The following is a 21,486-nucleotide window of genomic DNA, read 5'->3' as shown; positions in this document are numbered from 1 at the left end:
AAACTCAGGGACACATTTCACTGTAGGACCAGCTACGTTGTATATGACGTTACAGTATCATGTTTCTGAGTGTGCAGGAGTAGGGGTTCAGGGGTTCAGGGGTTCATGGGTTCATGGGTTCATGGGTTCAGGTGTTCATGGGTTCAGGTGTTCATGGGTTCAGGTGTTCAGGTGTTCATGGGTTCAGGGGTTCAGGGGTTCAGGGGTTCAGGGGTTCAGGGGTTCATGGGTTCAGGGGTTCAGGGGTTCAGGTGTTCAGGGGTTCATGGGTTCAGGTGTTCATGGGTTCAGGTGTTCAGGGGTTCAGGGGTTCAGGGGTTCAGGTGTTCAGGTGTTCATGGGTTCAGGGGTTCAGGGGTTCATGTGTTCATGTGTTCATGGGTTCAGGGGTTCAGGGGTTCATGGGTTCATGGGTTCAGGTGTTCATGGGTTCAGGGGTTCATGGGTTCATGGGTTCATGGGTTCAGGGGTTCATGGGTTCATGGGTTCAGGGGTTCATGGGTTCAGGGGTTCATGTTAAAGGTCTGAAGGAGAACGCGACTGCAAAACGTTTAAGAACCACTGATCAAAGCCAAACACAATGAGTTCACACATATTTCTACTATTGCCTTCAACACATTGTGATACAGTTTGTTCTGGTCACACATTTCTAGTTACAGTAACTAATCAGCTGTTACACTAACCACCGTGGTGTCACCATGGAGACTGATTCATACATCCTGCCCTAGGCTCCTTTTACTTTGAGGTAAATTGGACTAAATTGTTTTGAATATGGCTGTAAGGTGAAATGAATACATTTATAAATAAGTTAAAAGCAGGGATAGTGTGTTCATTTCTTATGATCACATGACACTGACCGTGCTGCGGAGCTTCTCCAGCAGGATGTTCAGCTGAGTCTGCACAAAAACACACACTGATCACATGACCTCATCATAGATATACAAACATAGACTGTTGCAAGATAATAGAGGTCACATAAGAACAGAAGTTATAGATGTATGACATAAATAAGCAGTATGTCTGACCTTGAACTTGTTTCCCACGCTGATGAAGCTCAGTTTTCCAGCTTTCTGCTTCACATCTTTGCTGTTGTTGGAATTCTCAAAGAGTTCCCGTACGAATGGATCCTTGGATTCACTGATCAGACACTCCAGAGACATGTGGAGGGCGTCGTTGTTCTTCTCCACAAACTTAGTCTGAGAACAAACAGGAGACCATTCAGCACTTTAGGAGTGTTTAGTAGGGCTGCACCATTTTCACTAAACATGTTACGATGTGATTTAAAAGTAAAAAGAATAAAAAATATCAGCCTTTTCAGGTGACGTTATTGCATTAGTCAAAACCTCATTGTGATTCATATTGATAGGGTTGCAGCCCTAATCCACATCATTTTGTGTATATATTTGTTGTAGATCTGTGTATTTTTCAGTCATTGTGTGTATTTTTGTTGTTTTTTACTGTGATTTTTGTGTATTTTGTTGTCCTTTTGTAAATGTTTCAGTGATTTCATGTATATTTGCTGTCTTTTTGTATATTTTTATCCATATATTTCTTGTCCATCTGTGTATTTTTCAGTCATTTTATCCTTTTGTGAATGTTTCATTTATTTTGTGTATATCTTTTGTGTGTTTTACTTACATATTTAATTTTTTATTTTGGGAATTTTTCTGACATTTTGGTGTCCTTATGTAAATGTTTGAGTTATTTCCTGTCTTTTGGGGTATTCATAATAGAAATACCCACAGTCCTTGAACACACCACAGTAGAACTCACCGTCTCATAACAAACAGCTCCTGCAAAATGTCTGATGATGAAACCTTCATCGTCTCTCACGTTCCTGTGGACGGCCAGTTTCGACTTCCTGGGTATCTACCACACACACGCACACACACGCACACACACGCAGAGTGTGTTCAGAGGATAAACTGTGTGTTGTGAGTCTTCTCGTTGTGTTGAGTAGTCTCACCGTGAGGCGGAAGTGTGCTTTGTGTTTGCTGTGCACAGCGTCAGTAAAGTGTTGGTCACTGGGTTGAGGGAGACGGTTCTCCTCATCCAGGATGTCCAGGATTCCAACGAGCTTCGCCTCAACCAGGTCTGAGAGGAGGAACAACACCCCACTGAGTTATTAACACACATGGTTTGGTCAACAGCAGTGGTTCTCAACCTGTTCAGCACCAAAAATAAAGGTCCCAGAGAGCGGGGACCCTCCAAAATAAAGGGCCCAGAGAGCGGCGACCCTCCAAAATAAAGGGCCCAGAGAGCGGTGACCCTCCAAAATAAAGGGCCCAGAGAGTGGGGACCCTCCAAAATAAAGGGCCCAGAGAGCAGGGACCCACCAAAATAAAGGTCCCAGAGAGCGGGGACCCCCACTGTAGCTGAAGGTGGTTGAACACAAACATGAACATTGAGGGTAGGCAAGGTAGGCAGTGCCTACCCAGGGTGAATAGAAATGAATGATGAATTGATTTTTATTATTTGTTTTATTCATAATATATTTTGTTATTTTTCAATTTCCGATAGCCTACAGTATGTTTTGTGCTTTTCATAGACCAAATGAGTGACTAAACATCGCTATGAGAGACGCTGCACACTCCTACAGCTGCAACAGGACAGAGCAAAGAAGACTTTCATCACTGCTTCTCATATTGAGACAGAGACTCATGAAGATGATCAACATCTTTGTCCAGAACCACAGACACATGGACTTCATCTTCAAATAAAGTAAGTTTAAAGTTTATTATCTCTCTCTCTCTCTGCTGTGTGACTACAGCGATGGTTATTGTGTACGCTAAATGGTGTGTGTACTGTATATGGTAAAATATGGTGTTTTATGAAAGGATTAAAAACCACAGAAATTGGTTAAAAGTTGTAAATTGTGCATAATGGAATTTAAAACTGTAGGGGAAATTGTTTAAACTAGCTACATATGGGCATTAAAATAGTGAATGTGGTTAAATTGTCAAAAAATCAGCCAAAAAAAATAAATATATAAATCATGACAGGAGTGAATGGTTTAGTTCTCGCTGTGTTTCAGTAAAAAGAGTTGAAGGAGTTCATGACTCAGCGTTTTCTTCTTCAGAGTCACAAACCTTCACCTCCATCCGTCACAGGCAGTCAGCCTGGAGGAGACTGTGACAGCATGATGGACGCCACACACACACGCACGCACGCACACACACACACACACACACACACACACACACACACACACACACACACACACACACACACACACACACACACACACACACACACACACACACACACACACACACACACACACACACACACACACACACACACACACACACACACACACACACACACACACACACACACACACACACACACACACACACACACACACACACACTCCACTGAGCGTTTGAGACTTTATCCTGACGACACTTTCAGCTTCATAAGGAGCGTTTACAGTGACTCAGCACGTTTCACTATGCACGCACGCACACACTTACACACGCTCTGTCTCTCTGGAGGATTGTTCATTAAAATCACAATATTTAACATTCTGGTCAAAGCTGATATCCGGAGTTTCTGAGAAATCTATATTTATGTATCATTCCTTTGAAATGTGAAAAAATCCCTAACTCGTCTTTGACTATGGTCTACTGCTGGTGCTCATTTATATACATTAATGTATATAAGTCCCGCCTTCGTCCATAGACCCCTATACAAATCCAAGAAAGCACTGACTTCACCGAGCCGATAGGCGTCAACTTCCTGAGCGGACCACCGTCAATCAAAGTGAATGCATGTGCACCGTGACAACAGCAAACAGGAGGAATGCCCCGAAACTCCAGTTACCCATTCCATGAATGCCAACGTATAAAACTTCTGGGTACAAAGCTTGTGGATAAACGTCTCAACATAATTCATATTGGAGCTGCTTTTCAAAGGGGGAGGGACTTGCTGCTTTTAAAAGGACCAGCATTTCTCATGAACAGGTAATAAACATGTTTTAATCAAAAGTTATGATACGCTAACAATAAATGTGTAGTTTTTGTAGTTATGTGACTGTTATGTTTTGCAATGCGAGTGCACAACGTAGAGGCGTGGCTTCTGGTAGATTGGCAGAGGCAGGGGAGGAAGTAGAGCTGTTGAGGGCGGGACATTGAGACGTTCTCTCAGAAACTCCAGAAAAACAGCGACTACCTGGGTCTCCAGTGGGCGGGATTCAGACTCTACCCAAGAATGATGCACATATCTGAGCACTTTTGTAAAACCGATGAAAGAAGCAGCATCAAAGTGACAAACCTTCTCCTTAACTTATGATTTTTTTCTTTATTTGTCTTTGGAAATTGCCAAACACATTGTTCTCGTAGGAGTTCTAATTTTTCTTCCTTAACTCCTGTGTCATAGAACTCGTCCTAAACTATTAATGCAGCACTAATGACACGTATGTCATCTCATAGGGACAATGTCCACAGTTACATATAGTCATTCCCGAATTGAGGTTTACATGGAAAACCGGTTCATTCTGCTTGATCTAATTCTGCTTTAGGTCTGGGGGTTGGGAAGGCTCTGATTGGACAGGAGGAGAACGTGATGTATCACAACAAACCTTTCATTGTCGACTATAACACAGAACGCCACACATGAGAACTGTTTTCACCTTTATTCTGATTGTAGCTCAACAATAACACACAGTTTCAGTTTGGACTGCGGAGTGGAAGGAGATATGAACTAATCACTGGTAAATAAATCCCAGTAAAAGTCTAAATAATAAATATTATCTCCCTGGTAAAGACAGTAGCTCTAATAACTGGTAAAATGATAAACTGGTGATATCACAGCCTGTGAATGCAGTACCTGTTCTGTTTACCGTGTTTACCGAGGTCCGTGTGTGTTTAATAAGTCCATGTGAAAGTCTGCATGTTTATGCCTCCGTCCATCCACTCTTTTCATTACATCCATGTCTTTTAAGGCTCTTATTAAATAGTCTAGGCTGGAGTCAGGGCCGAGTCATCGCCGCAAGTCACACATGCTCAAAATGATCGAAATTACCTTAAAGCAGCTTCAATCAAGAAGGAGGAATTATCTCATTCAGAATTAAAATCAGAATAAACCAGCCACTTAATTTGGATTTATGTTTAATTCTGAATTAAATTGGCATTAGGAATTCACTGTTAACAAGGTCAGGTTAAAGAGGAATTCACTTTTATTCCACTTTAAAGAGGAATTAAAGGGGACATATCATGTTAAATCCACTTTTTTAGCCCTTAAATGCATTTTGTTGTATATTTAGTGCTTAGAAGTACAGAAAAAATCAAATTAATCTCTTCAGGTGCTCCATAGATATCTTTATATTCTGTTTTGGTCATATTTTTCAATCTGTTTCGATTTTTCTATTCTCTATTACGTTTTTTGAACTATTACATCACAGTATTTGCAGCAGAACTGCTAAATTAGTTCATCAACTCCAAGTCCAACACTTCGAGCAATCCGCCATTTTTATTTCTGGCTTTTATTTTGTAGTCCAAGCTCCAGGATGCAGAAGTTACGAGAGGATAAGTCAAAATGTTGGGTTGTTTGGATGTAGTAACCCACACGCTTCATTACAACGTCTCCCAGCATCAGAACCTTTCAAAGTGTCTGGTTGAGTTTTATTTTTTTATAGAAATGTACCACATCTGTGGGTAAGGTTCATTTTTGTGTGTGTGAAGCACTTCAATGATGACTGCTTCATCAACCTCCACCAGTATAAAGAAGGATTTACAGAAAGACTTTGTCTGATTGAGGGTTCAATTCCTTCTATCTTTGGAGACGATGAACAGAGCACTTCGGTAAGCTGTAAATAACGCTAAAAAGTGTGATGATAAGACGTCCCTGTCATTGTTTTGTTAGCATTAGCAGTTGCACCGTCTTCATATGTTAGCGCTGTGTGTTCGTTTTAGATCCTTGATGATATGGCCTACGTGGTTTAATTTAAGTCTAAAGTTTTCATTAGTCATTTCATTTTGATGTTTTTGTCTCCGAAAAGACTGTATTAAAATGCATTTCGTGACGTTAGCTTGGCGCTAGCGTTAGCTCGGTGCTTGTGTTAGCTCACTTGTTAGGGTTCTGCAGGTTCATCATCTTCATTTTCATCTCGCTCCACTGGGTCAGACTCTGGCTGGAACATGTAAGGCTGGATGGACAAGTCTAACGTTGTTGACATTTTGTAAATAACCTCTGAATAAAAAGTTTCTGCGCCGCTACATAGCCATATCTCTTCTATCAAACTACAAAAATGGCCGAGCAGGGTGGAGTTGAACCGAGTGTCACCTCTGCAACCTGGAGAGGGGGCGGGGTAAAGTTCATGACATCACAAACTACTACAGTGCCCGTCAGAAGTATGTATAGTGGGAGGAGCTTAACTAGAGTTGTCAATTATGACCAAATGTGTGTGTTTGAAGGTTGTATGTACATAAAGGTGTACATACTGTACTGTAGTGTTATAAAGGGTTTATTTGTGGGTGTAAAATAAAATAGTGTGTGTGATTTATCTGGTTTAATTCTATGAGACATAAACATGATAAATGTGTTTGTTTGTTTTACTCATTTTTATATTTTTTTGTTTGGTGTATTTTTCTGTAATGTATGTTTTTGGAGTCATTTTGTGTGTTTTATCTTTCTGTTGTGTTTTTGTGCATTTTTGTATACAGTGTGATTCTGGAGTCACTTTGTGTTTTTTTTGTTTTGTTTTATTTTACTCACTTAGTATATTTTCATTATAAATAAATACAGTGTGTGTGTGTGTGTGTTCCCGTGAAATGTTTGAGAAGCTGATAACTAAACTCCATAGCCATTGTAGCACCAATCAGAAAATAAAACAAAACATAACGTAAAGCTCCAAACTACGTAAGTCATTAAGTAAATTAATGTATTATCTACAATTCAGCTGCCTTTGTTTAAAAACAAAATCATTGTTTACCTTCGAACCGAGTTGGTCAGAGCTTAACTTCCATGTGTGGCACCACAGAGAATCTGTAGTTTTCTAGATGAGTTTTGAACGGGTTGAGATCAATACCGACTCTGGTGAAACAGCGCGTTATTGAGCAACAGTTACAGTATATGGTTTAAACAATGGGAAACTCGTCGGTAAAAGACTCACCAGTGGCTGAGCTCCGTGTTTGAGACGCTAACGATAGCATGGTAGCATGATAGCATGAGACGGAGGAGGAAGTGGACTCTGTGACCCACAATTTAAAGGAAGTTTGAATCACGGGAATCATTTTAAATAACCATGAAATATTAACTTAATAACTTTTAGCAGTACACAAAAATTTTAATATTGACCTTTTTTAAACCCAAACAAACTGCGACACAGGAACCAGAACCGGAAGTACAGCGCTCAATACCGCGCTCACTATCGAGAGGGAGCTGTAATCTTAAAATAATATGAACGTTTTGCAACATTAAATTACTCCAAAATAACAGATGACACACGTATTTGAAGCCGTGGACAAAGTTTGAGGTCGAACACAAACAACACGCACGCAGACCTTTCTTGCTTTTATTAGTAGATAAAAAAATACCTTTTTCCTATAACTTGGCCACAAATTGGGATACAGTGCTCAGACTGGTACCATTGAAAAACACTTCCTTTCAATGTGTGACCTTGACCTTCGCTCAAGGTCATATTTAAGGTCAAGGTCAGTCTTCTGTTTTTTTCTGCATTATATAACTTGTCAACAAATCCAGATACAGGTTGTCATTTTTGCCAATTATGAATTTCCAAATACGTATTTGCCTTGCGGATACAGGTCTTGCCTATTTACTATCTACCTATTGTTACATTCTTTTTTTGACTTGTGTAATTGTTTTAACAACTGTAAAGTGTCTGAGTTTTTGAAAAGTGCTTACAAATAAAATGTATAATTATTATTAATATTATTGATAGGACAAGTGAGATTTCCGAGTGTGAAAAGGACAGTATGAGTTCTTACACCATTCACTAACCAGGTCCATGATTATTTTTATTAAGCTGATATTTTTATTACATTTACAAATTTGAAGGAAGTGCATAAGATGGACACTAAACAGGCCGATAAGTGAAACAGCACTGATCAGCTGATTGATCACTGTTTAAAAAGCAGGAAAAACATGAATTTTCAGCTTGTGTGCAGCATTAGCTTTAGCATCACTAGCTTTAGCATCACTAGCTTTAACAGCATTAGCTTTAGCAGCATTAGCTTTAGCATCACTAGCTTTAGCATCACTAGCTTTAGCATCACTAGCTTTAACAGAATTAGCTTTAGCATCATTAGCTTTCGAAGCATTAACATTCCTATCTCTTGCAGCATTAGCTTTAGCATCACTATCTTTAGCAGCATTAGCTTTAGCAGCTAACTCAGCATTTCTGCCTTAGAAACAGATACCACGTTTCCACAAAAAAACCTTTCAAGGAATCAACGCTACAACGATGAAAATAATCTAGATCTCTGTCAGAGTGTGAAAAGGTGATTATGTGGGATTATTTTTGGCCACAAACTGGACAAAATAATCCACAGGAATTCAATGGAAATATTTGCATTTGAGGTTATTTGCATGAAATCTTAAGGAATTTACAACATTTTTTACTTATATTAATGCAATCTCCAACTTTAAAGAAAAAGTCTTTAAAAGTCTTTATCGTGACACATTTAATAGGTTATTTTAAACTTTTTGCCTATTTATTTTGCAGCCATTCTTTGTTTTTTTAAAGAAATTGTTTTCAAGTCGTGAACCTGAAACATCATCAGTTAATGAAGTTAAAGTAAATAAAGTGAATAAAGTGAATAAATGACAGTGAGACGTACCGATACAGTCCTGGTTGTCCACGTAGTGAACCTCGTTGACTCCCAGTCCTTCCCTCTGATAAAGCTCCTGCTCCTGAAAACACAAACACACAGGAGTTTGTTTGGAGTCTTATTCTGAAAGGGTGCAGAGCTTTATTGTGAAAGGGCAGCTTCCTTACCTCCTTCAGGATGCGTTCGTTGAAGAACTGCTGCAGCTTCTCGTTACAATAATTAATGCAGAACTGCTCGAAGCTGTTGTGTTCAAAGTACTCTGCAAAAGGCGGGAAAACACAGCGCTCACTGTTAAGAGGTCACATGATCGATGAACGAGCCAATGAGAGGAGGAGAGACTCTGACCGAAGCCGGCGATGTCCAGCACTCCGATGAAGTTGGCGGAGGAGTCGAAGGGGAAACACTGGTTGACCCTCGTCACCACGTGGTCAAAGAGACGACTGTAGACGGCTTTAGCTAGCGCGTCCCTAGCGTTGTTAGCCTGCTCCACCTTCAGAGGAACTCTGGGAAAATAAACAACAACAGGAAGTGGAATAACTCATTATGACCACAACGTGTAGTGTGCAGAGGCACCAGCAGGAGGAGCTGTAGAAGCAGCTTAAAGACCTGAACATGGGGAGTTATTGATTAATAAAACTGATCCAGATCATCTCCCAATATCTAATCATCAAAATACAGACTGTTTACAGACAAACAAAAACAATTAAAAACTTAAATTAAAAAATACAATACATTTAAATTGATAAAAAAAAAAAATACATTTAAATAAATACATTAAAATAAATAAAATGAAATGAATAAAATGAATATAAATAAAATAAATAATGATGCCAGCAAAAAAATAAGCTCCTTGTCAAAGGTAATAACCACAAAAACACAGAAATCAACAACAACAAAGAAAACAATGATTTTTTTTTTTTAAACTAGCTTGATAAATATTTTATCTCCAGGCGTGTGTACGTTACTGCTCAATAAAGTCTAGTCCTGTTACATTAACCTTATTATTAACTTATTCTACATCGTCTCATCCCTAACTTAACTTAATCTAACTTTTCCTGGCAAACTTACTTAACTTACATCCAAAGTATCTGATTCTAACTTTATTTACTAACATCTATATTAACTTATCAAATATAGCTCTATATATATATTTTATAAATATATAATAAAATGGTGCTAATAAAAACATGCCTCCTTCTCAGAGGTAATAAATAAATAAAAAATACAAAAAATTTATCCACAAAAAATAATAAACAACACAACGACAAAAAAAACTGAATGGAAAAAAAAACCAACTGTAGATATTTTATATTCAGGTGTGGATAAAGTCTAGTCCTGTTAAATCAACGTGTGTTGAGCAGTGGGAGGTGTGTGTGCGTGTGTGGGGAGGGTCTTACTTGATGACGGTGCCTTTAGCGCCCCCTGCTGTGGTCAGCATCACTCTGCTGGTCAGACTGACCCTCAGGTCGTCCTGTTCCAGTCCCAGGAGCTCAGCACAGTGCTGCAGGCTCTCACTGCACTGGTGTCTGATGGTGCAGCCGCCTGTCAGACACAGAGCAGGGCACAGTGACACACACACTCACACCTACAGCAGGGGAGGGGAGGGGGGCGGAACCTCGTACGAACCGGACGTGCTCCCCGCCTCCTCCATGAAGTCCACGTTGCCCAGGTGCAGGACCCCGGCCACCGTCCTGAACAGGTCCAGCTTCTCCGAGTCGTCCAGGCCGATCTTCTTCATGGCCACGCACATCCTGGAGAAGTCCCGTGGTCGTCCAGCAGGGGGTCCCTTCAGGGGCCCGGCCTTCAGGTGCTGACCACACACCACACACAACACACAACATAATTCATCATCTCATCATAGGAAGTCTTTATTGTGAAATCCAAACACTACCTCTGGGACTCTTGCGGTTCTGTGGGATGGTCTTATCGGTTATTTGGTGGCGAAGAATCGCGTGCATCCTCGGTTCAAATACTGAACACACGCACACGCACACGCACACGCACACGCACACGCACAACGCACACGCAACACGCCACACAACACACACAACACACACACACACACACACACACACACACACACACAACAGAGAGAAACAGGAAGATTAATTATTCATAAAATCAGATGAACTTTCATATTCACACAGGCCTCATTTGTATTTGATGCTTTTATTTTGAGAGTTAATCAAACAGAACATTAGTGAAAGTATGACTGAAAACTATTAAATCATGACGAAAAATTTAAAACTAAACAATAATGTTAAAGACAAAAAATTTCACTGGTTTAAATTAACTGGTTTCAATTAAATGGTAAATTAACTAGTTTATATTAACTGGTTTAAGTCAAATTGGTTAAACTTAATTGGCTTAAATAACTGGTTTAATTGAACTTGTTTAAACTAATTGGTTTAATTTAACTGGTTTATATGAACTGGTTCATATTAGCTGGTTTAATTAACTTGAGGCAGTACAACTGAAATAAGAAACCAAGTCAAGGGTTAATTAATGTGGTGTAACTAATAGGCAGAGGCCTCCCTCTAGTGGCCGTGTAGTGAACAACAACAACAACCAATCCTGTTATTGAAGCTGAAATGAGGAAAACTCAGTTTTAGTTTAGAGTAACTAAATCCTATGTTGACTGTAGATGAGGTGGATGAGTGTGTATGTTGAATGGAACTTTATTGATACCCTGAAGCTGTCGGGGCGCTGAGGTGGGAAGGTGTGTCTGATGTCTTCAGGAGCCCCCGCACACAGACGGTAGAAGATGTGGTAGTTTCTCTCCTCTGGCCTTGTCTGCAGATCCTGGATTTCTCCAACAGGTAGTGAGACCACAAAGCCTCCAACCACCGCGTCTACAGGAGATCATAATCACCATCATTATCACCATCATCATCATCATCACCATCATTGTCATCATTATTATCACCATCATCATTATCATCATTATCACCATCACCATCATCATCATCATCATCATCACCATCACCATTATCATCATCATCATCATCATCACCATCATCATTATCATCATTATCATCATTATCATCATTATCACCATCATTATCACCACCATCATCACCATCATCATTATCATCATTATCACCATCATCATCACTAAGATCTATTAAACGTTCATCTATCATTATTCTATATTTCATAATTCTCTTTTTCTATTTCATTTGTTCATTGAATGTGACCTGTTTGGATTTATTATTACGTATCATCTTATCTAAACAAATCCTAACTTATTCAAACTAATCTAATCCTATTCTGAACCCATCCTGACAAATCCTGTTCTACTGTAACTTATCTCATCCTGTTTTATTCTAACTTTTCCTAACAATACTTAACTTATCCTAACTTATATCCAACGTATCCTGTTTTTAAACTTATCTAACTTATCCTACATAAACTCATCCCTAACTTATCTTAAGTTTTCCTAGTAAAACATAACATATGCAATATTATTGATAATCTGGTCAAGTCAGTTAAAATAATAATAATAATAATAATAATAAAATCACCTTCTCACTGAAGTGGATCTCCACAAACTTGCCGAAACGGCTGCTGTTGTTGTTTCGAACGGTTTTTGGCGTTTCCAACGCTTCCAGCAGAGGATTGGCTGAAGATAGATCAATAAGGAAATATTAACAGAGAAACAATCCTTAAAAAATCTAAATAAATAAATCAACTAGAATACAAATAACTAATAAAGAAATATATAGCCTAAAATAGTCATATATAATTATTTATAAATGAATAAATTATGTGGAACAGTGATATCTCACCCTCCACGATCCTCTCATCGATGTCCTGTCCTGTCCCGTAGGACGATGTCAGATACCTGCACACACATCAGCACACACACATATCAGCACACACTCATATCAGCACACACTCATATCAGCACACACTGAACGTCACTCAGAGACTCCAAAAACACAGATAATAACTCCAAAATCATACAAAACAACAGAAAAACACAGAAAAAGACACACAGATGACTCCAGGAACACAAAAAAACTACAATTACATTCAAGAAAACAACTAAAAACATGAAAAATGACTCAAAAACGGTAAAAAAAAACTACAATTACTTTCAGAGCAACAACAAAAAAACACACATAACAGAAAAACACTAAAATGAATAACAAAAACAAAGTTACTACTCCAAAAACACATAAAACAACAGAAAAACACAGAATGATCCCAAAAGGAAAAACATACAAAAACTACAACTACATTCAAAACAATGACAAAAATCAAAGGAAAAATGACTCCAAAAACACAAAAGCTTATAAGATTATAAAACATGAATAATACAGAGTGGGTGCGTTTGAGAGCCAGTAGGAAAAAGGAGCCTCACCTGAGCACAAACTTTGTGTTCTCAGTTTTTCCAGCTCCAGATTCTCCAGACACGGATGATGGACTGACTGAGCTTCAGGACCTTCATGTCCCTGTTAGGCCTTATCAGCCTTAGCACACACACACACACACAATGAGTCAGAGGACACATGGAGGACAGTTGGCCCCTCCCTCTCAGCGTGGCGTCTCACCGATGGAGTAGGACGTGCGGTGGCAGCGTTCCCAGAGAGCGTCCGCGGTATTGTTTGATGCATTCTGGAGAATAAAGCTTTGGGATGTCATAGTACGGGTTGACAGCGATCAGGATGTTTGCTACAAACGTCTGAAGAAGAAGAAGCACTATTAAAAAAAATTGTGAAAAACTCAACAACCGTATTAAATATACAGTTTCGGGCTAGCGTTTATATTTATTTGGCTTCAGCCTCAATTTTCATTCGGTGAATCTCTAATATTAATCCATTGGCTGATAAACGAACCGAGCTCTGATCAGTTTCCTTTATTACCTGTTTATATATTTATACTGCATCCTTCTCTGACCTGGTTTTATTTTTTATTCTTGCTGCTTATCCAACGGTTTCAAATGCAACGTAATCTGGTTCTGTAGTACATCTCTGATGTTATGTTGAATGACAATAAAGGGAACACACACGCACACACTATGAATTAATGTGACCTTGGACCCGTCACGTCCGCATACGATGACACATAGACTTCATCAGTCCATCAGATATAAATCTATATTTATCCTAAATGATGTCATCACTAAATGAAAGGATTCATTTATAAATAATACTAATCTTTCCTAAACGCAGTTGTCAGATTTGCACCAACCAGCACCATCTAATATGGGCAGGTTGTTTTTTAGAGATATGATTGGTCAGGAGGCGGGGCTTTAGTAGACGTTAGCGAGCTTCATAGTCCCAGCACACAATGATTAGGTCGTAGAAGTTAGGACGATAAGAGGAAATCTAGCTTTGTAGCATTAGTCCATGAAACAACAAAAAACTACATAAACAAAAACACACACAACGCTCACAACAACAGCTGCTGCAGAGGAAAAACACTCACGTAGATTTTCTCTTTCTTGTATCTCACACGGACGTTGTGAGCAGAGTGGCTTCATTTAGATACATCAGAGAACCTGAGGGACACACAGAGGACAACGTCACACACAACAGACACCACACACACACACACACACACACACAGAGGACAACGTCACACACAGACACACGTCACACACAGACACACACACACACACACTCACAACACACAGACACACAACCCCGAGACGCACGCACACACACGTCTCACAATTATCGTCCACATGTGTTGACGTCGTCCTCGGCAGGAAACACCTGGTTCACTGGAGTCAGGAAGGTCTGAACACACACAGTAGGACAGGACTACACAACTTTATAGTCCGTCTCATGGTGTCCCTCAGGGACAGTCACACGCTCCGCTGTCACTTGGTCCATCACTACAAAGACAAGACGAACTTAGTTCACCATCAATAAAGTTGATCTTTTTATTGTAGACATGACATTGTTGAACATTAAAACATATTATTTTTGAGTGGTTTCTGGTTCCGGGTTGAGCACAGTAGCAGCTTAGCAACACAGCTCCCTGATACCAGTCAAGAAAACACCCTATAAGTCTAAAGCCTGAGGTTAAATCAGATGTCAGATGTCTACATGGACACTTCACGTCACTCACTCCCCCAGCTGGTCTGGCTCACCCACTTGTTGCACCACACTCACAAACCCAACCCTTGGGGGGCTGGATGGTGGGGCTAGGGGTGGAGGGCGCAGCCGCCTGTGCTACTAAGTAGTGGGTGGCACTCCCACCTCGGGCTGCCCTACTAAGCCCTCCGATTTTAATTACACCTCAACAACACCACCCCCCCAGGGGGTGGGACCACCACTTCCACCCTCCGGAGCTATTGCACCAAAAAAGAAAAATGTCAAAAGGGAGACACAGAAGGTTGATGGTGAAAGCTAGGCTAGGAGAGGTAAACGACAACAACGAGCACGCTAAGCTAACAACGTGCCAAACGGAGAGTGAGTTGTACGTGTCCGAGCAAACGGAGGAGAAATCACCCAAAACAACCAAAATACACCCGAAAATGTTGGACTTCAACGCAGTCCTGCAGGAGATAGGAGAGTTTAGACGTGATGGTGGGGTCTTCACCTCAGAACGGCTAACGGCAAGATCAATGCAGGAAGCGACATGAGCTCATTAAGCTTCATAAAAAACTAGAAGAGAAGCAAGTTGATCAAGGGGGAGGGTCATGGGAAATACTAACAGACTGCACGGGTCAAAGAAGGGGCTGAAGATGGAGCAGAGTCAATGGGTGCTTTTGTGGAAGCCTTACTTAGAGAGAACCTGGACTTGTCCCCTTCATATGTGCTTAGTGTGGAGAGAGCCCACAGAGCGCTTGACCCCTGGCTGCCCACTCATCAATGCGGCCCCAAGATCGATAGTAGATAAATTCTTAAGCTACAAATGTAAAGAGGACATTATAAAGAAAGCATGGGAGAAAAATGACTCTCTCTATGATGGACAGCGGGTTTACGTAGATTATGATTATGCACCAGAGGTGGTGAAAAGAGAAAGGAGTACGCTGAAGCAAAGAGAGTATTAAGGGAGAAGAAAATAAGATTTCAAACAGTTTCCAGCTAAGTTTCGGGTTTAATACGAGGGAGAGACGCGTCTGTACAACTAAGCAGCAAAGGTACTAGAGACATGGTGGACATCATCAAGCTAGCAGAGGACCCAATGGAAAAGATCCTGAGTCAGATGTGGCAAAAAAAGAAGGGAGAGGGAAGTCAGGTCCAGACTCAAGCCTCCTCACGAGGATACAAGGAGAGACTACAGCCTTTAGAAGATCAGTGGGAGGAGGACAAGGAGAGACTACAGGCCTTTAGAAGATCAGTGGAGGAGGACCAAGGAGAGACTACAGGCCTTTAGAAGATCAGTGGAGGAGGACCAAGGAGAGACTACGCTCACAAATGTGACTGTAACAGGTTCCAGTGTTATGCACATTATGTGAAAGGCATTATTGTTCCAGCATATACAGTAGTAAGTGTGGACTATTTTCAGGTCTCCCATTAAAGTTTATTCGGTGACACTTGTTGATTAGAAGACTTGATAGATAAACAGGACTAAAAAAGGGCCCCCCATTGGACGGGGGCGGTCCCTTTGATAGAGAGCTAGAAGAGAGTTAGAAACTGTGAGACCTCAGGTTTGTGTCTTTTTTCTTTTTTATGTTCTTGTGTTAATCACTGTTCTTTGGTTTGTTTTGTTAATACAGCTTTGATAAAATAAATGACATAATGGTCACATGAAAGTAGACTTATAATGTTAATGGGTTGTGTAACCCAATCAAATGAAACAAGGTCTTATGCAAAATGAAGAAAGGTGTGGGGCTAAACCAATAGGGAACATGAAACATGAAAGAGATACAGCTACAATCAGGAATACTCATCATCTTATAGATCAGGTCATAGAAGAGGTGTGTCTATACTGATTTTAAACTCAATTCATTTTGAAAAACTGAAAATATTCAAAGATAAAGAGGGGAAATACATTTTGGTGGTAGGAAGATTGGACAATGAAATGTTTCCTTATTGAATGTTTATGCAGATTGGGCTTTTTTTAAACAAATCTTGCTACGGTGACAACAGAAGGACAGGGGATGCTAACAGGGGAGGGGATCTCAATCAGAGGCTACATTCACATCTGGATTCAAAATCACATCTGGATTCAAAAGGACAAGCACAGTAGAAAAATGTTTTGGCAATAAAATTAAAAAAGTATATAAAATTGGGGAATTTTTGACATATGGAGGGAACTTAATCCACCTAAAAGAGACTACTACACCTACCTCTCAGCATCACATTCTGTTTATTCACATTCTGACTATTTTCAAATTTATACCAAGGACATATATATATATATATATATACTGTATATACTGTATATATAAGATAAAAAAAAACTGTGATATTGGATGGTGATTTGTCAGATCACTGCCCAGTGTATTTTGAATTAAATATGAGTAGAGAAAAGAAAACAACATTCGGACGCTGAACTCAAACTTACTTAATGGTCAAATGAGGAGAAATTGAAAAGGAGATTTGTGAACATGTGGAACACAATGATAATGGGGAGGGGTCTCCGTCGTACTGTGGGACGCATGCAAAGCAGTTATGAGAGGAAACTAAATGCAAGATTGGCAAACAAAATAAAATTTAAACAGGCAACGCTTAAAAATTACAAAGTGATTTGGAAAAATTGGAGAGAAAACATAAAAACACCTTAGATGGTCAAATCAATGCTGAAATTAAAAAGAACAAATGCAGAGATTAACATTTTATTTAATTATACTAAACAAAGCACTGAGCGGCTGGGAGTGCATCCACAAAATTACTGGCATATACTGTAGGTTTAAAAACAGCAGGAAGTGCGGCATGTTTACAAAATAAAAGATTCACAAACAAAATCTATAGTTTAAAAAACAGAAGAAATTCTTAAGTCCCTTTGAATCTTACTATAGACAAGCTTTACTCTCAGGTAAATGTAACAATGGATCCCAAATTGACAGTTTTCTGAATGGTCTAAATTTGCCACAAGTAACAGAAGAACATAATAAGTTATTGGTGTCGGAAATTACAGAAGAAGAAATGAACAGAGCAATCTCCAAACGTAAAAACCCAGGTGCTGATGGATATACCTCAGAGTGGTATAAAACCTATAGGAAAACCTGGATCCCACTTCCTGACTCTTAGAGACAGAAAATAATCTCAGCCATTACAAAGGAGGGCAAGGATAAAACAATATGTATATAAAAGTGTGCTCAATGTAGATTATAGAGTGTTTACTGCAATTTTGGCACAACGCCTGCCAGATATTATTAGTTTAGATCAAACAGGACTTATAAAGCATAAACAAACACATGATAATATCTGTTAAACTTTACACGTCATGAAACACATCAAAGATAAGATAGATGCGGAAAAAGCATTTGATTTGATGAGGTGGGAATTTCTATTCCAGGTAATGAAGAAGTTCAACTTTGACGACCAATGTATTGAAGCGATTCAGACTTTGTACACACGTCCAACAGCGAGGATCAAGGTAAATGGAAGCCTGTCTGATAGGATCAAACTAGAACGGGGGGGTCACCAGGGGTGTTCGGTGACTCCACTTTTATTTGCCATCTTTCTTGAGCCACTAAACCAATGGATGGAACAAAATAACAGTATCAAAGGGATTATGATGGAGGGAGATCAACAGAAAATAGCATTATTTGCAGATGATGTTGTGATTTACCTGGAAAACCCTAACACTTCTTTACCTGTGCTGATGACCACCCTTACAGACTTTGGAGAGCTAGCAGGGTACAAAGTAAAGTTCAGAAAACCCATTATTACTTTTAACTATGAACCTAATCAAAATGTAGTACAAAAATATAATGTGAAGTGGGAACGGGACCACTATAAAGTATTTGGGAATCATTTTACCAAAAGAGCTTGAAAATTTTACATCCTCACATTATGATCAGAAAACATGATTTGGACAAATAGAACTTAATACCAAGAGTAGGGGTGATCAAAATGAACCTATTACCCAGGCTACTATACCTTTTCCAAAACATCCCAGTTGAAGTGACTACAATAGAATTGAAGGAATGGGATAAAACTATTTCCAGATACATATGGCAAGGAGCAAAGCTAAGAACAAACAATAGAACCTATAATTACCAAAAGGAGAGGGTGGTTTAGCTCTTCCCTGTTTTAAAAAGCTATTTCCAAGCTGCACAGTTAAGGGTCCTGTTAACCTACCCAGGGTACTCCGCAAGGTGGAAAGATATTGAGGAGAGATTATTTGAGGGGCTCCCAGTACAAACATAATAAGTGACGGGAAACTGAGGTCCCAGTGGAAACATATCTAAATCCATGGTTGGGGTATTAATTAAAATATGGTCTAATATTGAGGAAATTCCTCCGGTGGATTGCGTTTGATTCGGATTTTGCTCCCAACAAATTAGATAGCCTGAGTTGTACTCTGAGGAGAGGACGCTTTGCTTTGCTGCTCTTTTGTCTTGTTTTAATCTAACAGGAGTCTCTATCTGCATTCTGATCCTCAATCTAATCATGGAATCGATTATCTGGTCTGTCTTCACTTTTCATCAAATCTCTCAACAAGGATTAGGGGCAATGGGAGAGTCCGTAAGTCCTGAGGAGGTGGAAGACCTCCACCAGACCAGATTGGAATTTATAATAACAGGTCTTCTGCTGATTGGATCTAGCATTTTTCTGATTCATTGCAAAAGTCGGATTACGTTTGCAGCATTTTGGTCGCTAGTCACAGATGAAAGGAGTTGAATGTCTCAGAACTCACAGATGGATTCCACCGTGTGAATTTAAGAGGAGTGGAGAGTTTGTTTCAAGGAACGGCCACATGATTGGAATGTATTGAATTGACCAGGAACAATAAGGCTGACAGTCATGTTATGTCTAGCCCGTCAGCTCCCTGAGATGAACGGTCTGTCAAGGTCTGCTTCTTTCTCTACCCTCTTTGATCCTAAACTCCGCCCCTCTCTACAAGGGCCCAGTTTGACTTTTGCCTTTTTTACGTCTTCTTCCTACCCATTGTTTCATATTTATCATCTCAGAAACGGAGCGCTGCTCTTGTGGCTGCTCCGCAGTATTCCTGTGCCCCATGTGATATGTTATTGTCTTTCATGTTTCTTGGTCGAGATGGAACTGAAACTCCCCTCTGGGATTAATAAAGTTTTCTGAATCTGAGACACAAAATGCTGGCGATCCTGTGGGGAAGCTAAAGCTAAAGCTAAAGCAGACCATTTCCATATATGATAAATCAATATTAGACAGATAGTGTAAATAATGGAGGAGGTCATCAGATTTAAGATTCCAACTAGTTTTAAGATTTTGTTTTGGGGCTATTAAAGACTTTGAACTTTAAAAATAAACAGGATGTAAACTACTGAGGATTACGACGTTAGCCTGTAAAAAAAACAATAACCAGGAGATGGCGCTGTGATCTGGTGCTACTGTTGATGAATGGTTAGATGTAATGCTAAACATTTATAATATGGAGAACCTGACAGCGTCACTTAGACTGGAGGTTGACACATTTAATGATATCATGTTGGACAACATAGACCTGAGTGTGTAGGACCTTCTGACATGTATGTATGCTTTTATGGATGATGTCTATCTGTGTGATGCAGGTTTGAGGACGGTTCTCTATTCCACTGAGGACGAAAAGCTCATTTTTGGGTTTTTTCAGTTACAGTCCTGGTTCTGAGCTACAACCTTTGCTTTTTTCAGTTTTTGTCTCATCTGTTGATTTTCTTTTCCTTTTTTTATAAATATTCATTTGAATACAAGTATAGACATTATAAAGGACACTGAGTTTGGAAGGAATGTGCTTGTATTGTAAGGGAATGTTTGTTGTACATTTTGAAAACAATGAAATACTAATTTTAAAAAAAGAAAAAATATTTAATACTAAACAAGGAAAGACTAGACAAAGAAAAAGAAAGGAAGACAAGATATTTCTTTATGGATCAATAAAGAACAAGGAAAGACTTTCCATAGGAATCAATAAAGTTATTGGACCGTTGAACCATTACTAGTTTAACCAGATCTGATTTAAACTCTAGGTCAGTGAACACACCATGACACATTGACACAGACCAGCTGGAGAAGAACAGACCGACCATTGTTGTCAGACACAGAAATGGAACATTTCAAAATAAAAGCCTGTCAACTTATTTAACTAATGCACAGTGAGAGTTTCATCAGCTCACAAACGGACACACAGCATCCTGTGTTACCATGGTAACGGCCTCAGCATCATTAAAGGCTTTACCTATGACAGGAAAATAAGAGAACGGATAAACCTGCAGGTGATCAAACGTGTGTGTTTACAGGTTCTCCTTCAGAGTGTTTACTAATAAAAGCTCAGCACAGAACCACGTTGTTACACACTAACATTTTTATAATTTATATCATAGACATTAGAATAATACTAATATTAATAACAATAAATACTAAACAACCATAATACTACATTAATACCATATTAGTACTAACATTAATACTAATAATTAGGGGTGTTGAAAAAAATCAATTCTGCGATACATCGTGATATTACGTCGTGCGATTCTCGGATCGATTCAAAATGCATCCATATCAATTTTATTTATTTATTTATTTATTTTTTGCCCGGCTGGTCAACATGCCCAGCTTGTGTTTTTTCAAAAAAATCTAAAAATAAAGTTCTAACTTTCTGCATT

The 21,486-nt window shown here is 39.4% G+C and overlaps 1 protein-coding gene across 1 annotated transcript in view; it reads right to left on the bottom strand.

The window, feature by feature from the left end:
- Positions 1–21,486, bottom strand: part of myo6a (myosin VIa) — a 42,098-nt gene that overhangs the window by 10,825 nt on the left and 9,787 nt on the right. Inside the window, 22 exon segments of the mRNA XM_028440465.1 lie at positions 858–896; positions 1,026–1,196; positions 1,774–1,869; positions 1,967–2,094; positions 8,802–8,874; positions 8,960–9,051; positions 9,138–9,295; positions 10,190–10,334; positions 10,419–10,602; positions 10,679–10,725; positions 10,728–10,764; positions 11,481–11,578; positions 11,581–11,644; positions 12,317–12,414; positions 12,581–12,636; positions 13,159–13,211; positions 13,213–13,258; positions 13,349–13,479; positions 14,226–14,266; positions 14,269–14,298; positions 14,472–14,494; positions 14,496–14,539. Of these exon segments, the coding sequence (XP_028296266.1) occupies positions 858–896; positions 1,026–1,196; positions 1,774–1,869; positions 1,967–2,094; positions 8,802–8,874; positions 8,960–9,051; positions 9,138–9,295; positions 10,190–10,334; positions 10,419–10,602; positions 10,679–10,725; positions 10,728–10,764; positions 11,481–11,578; positions 11,581–11,644; positions 12,317–12,414; positions 12,581–12,636; positions 13,159–13,211; positions 13,213–13,258; positions 13,349–13,479; positions 14,226–14,266; positions 14,269–14,298; positions 14,472–14,494; positions 14,496–14,539 (1,854 nt within the window).

This window comes from Gouania willdenowi, assembly GCF_900634775.1.
Source record: "Gouania willdenowi chromosome 24 unlocalized genomic scaffold, fGouWil2.1 scaffold_320_arrow_ctg1, whole genome shotgun sequence".
NCBI lineage: Eukaryota > Metazoa > Chordata > Actinopteri > Blenniiformes > Gobiesocidae > Gouania > Gouania willdenowi.
The sequence above is the reverse complement of the archived record's forward strand: the minus strand, read 5'-3'. Positions and strand labels throughout refer to the sequence as shown.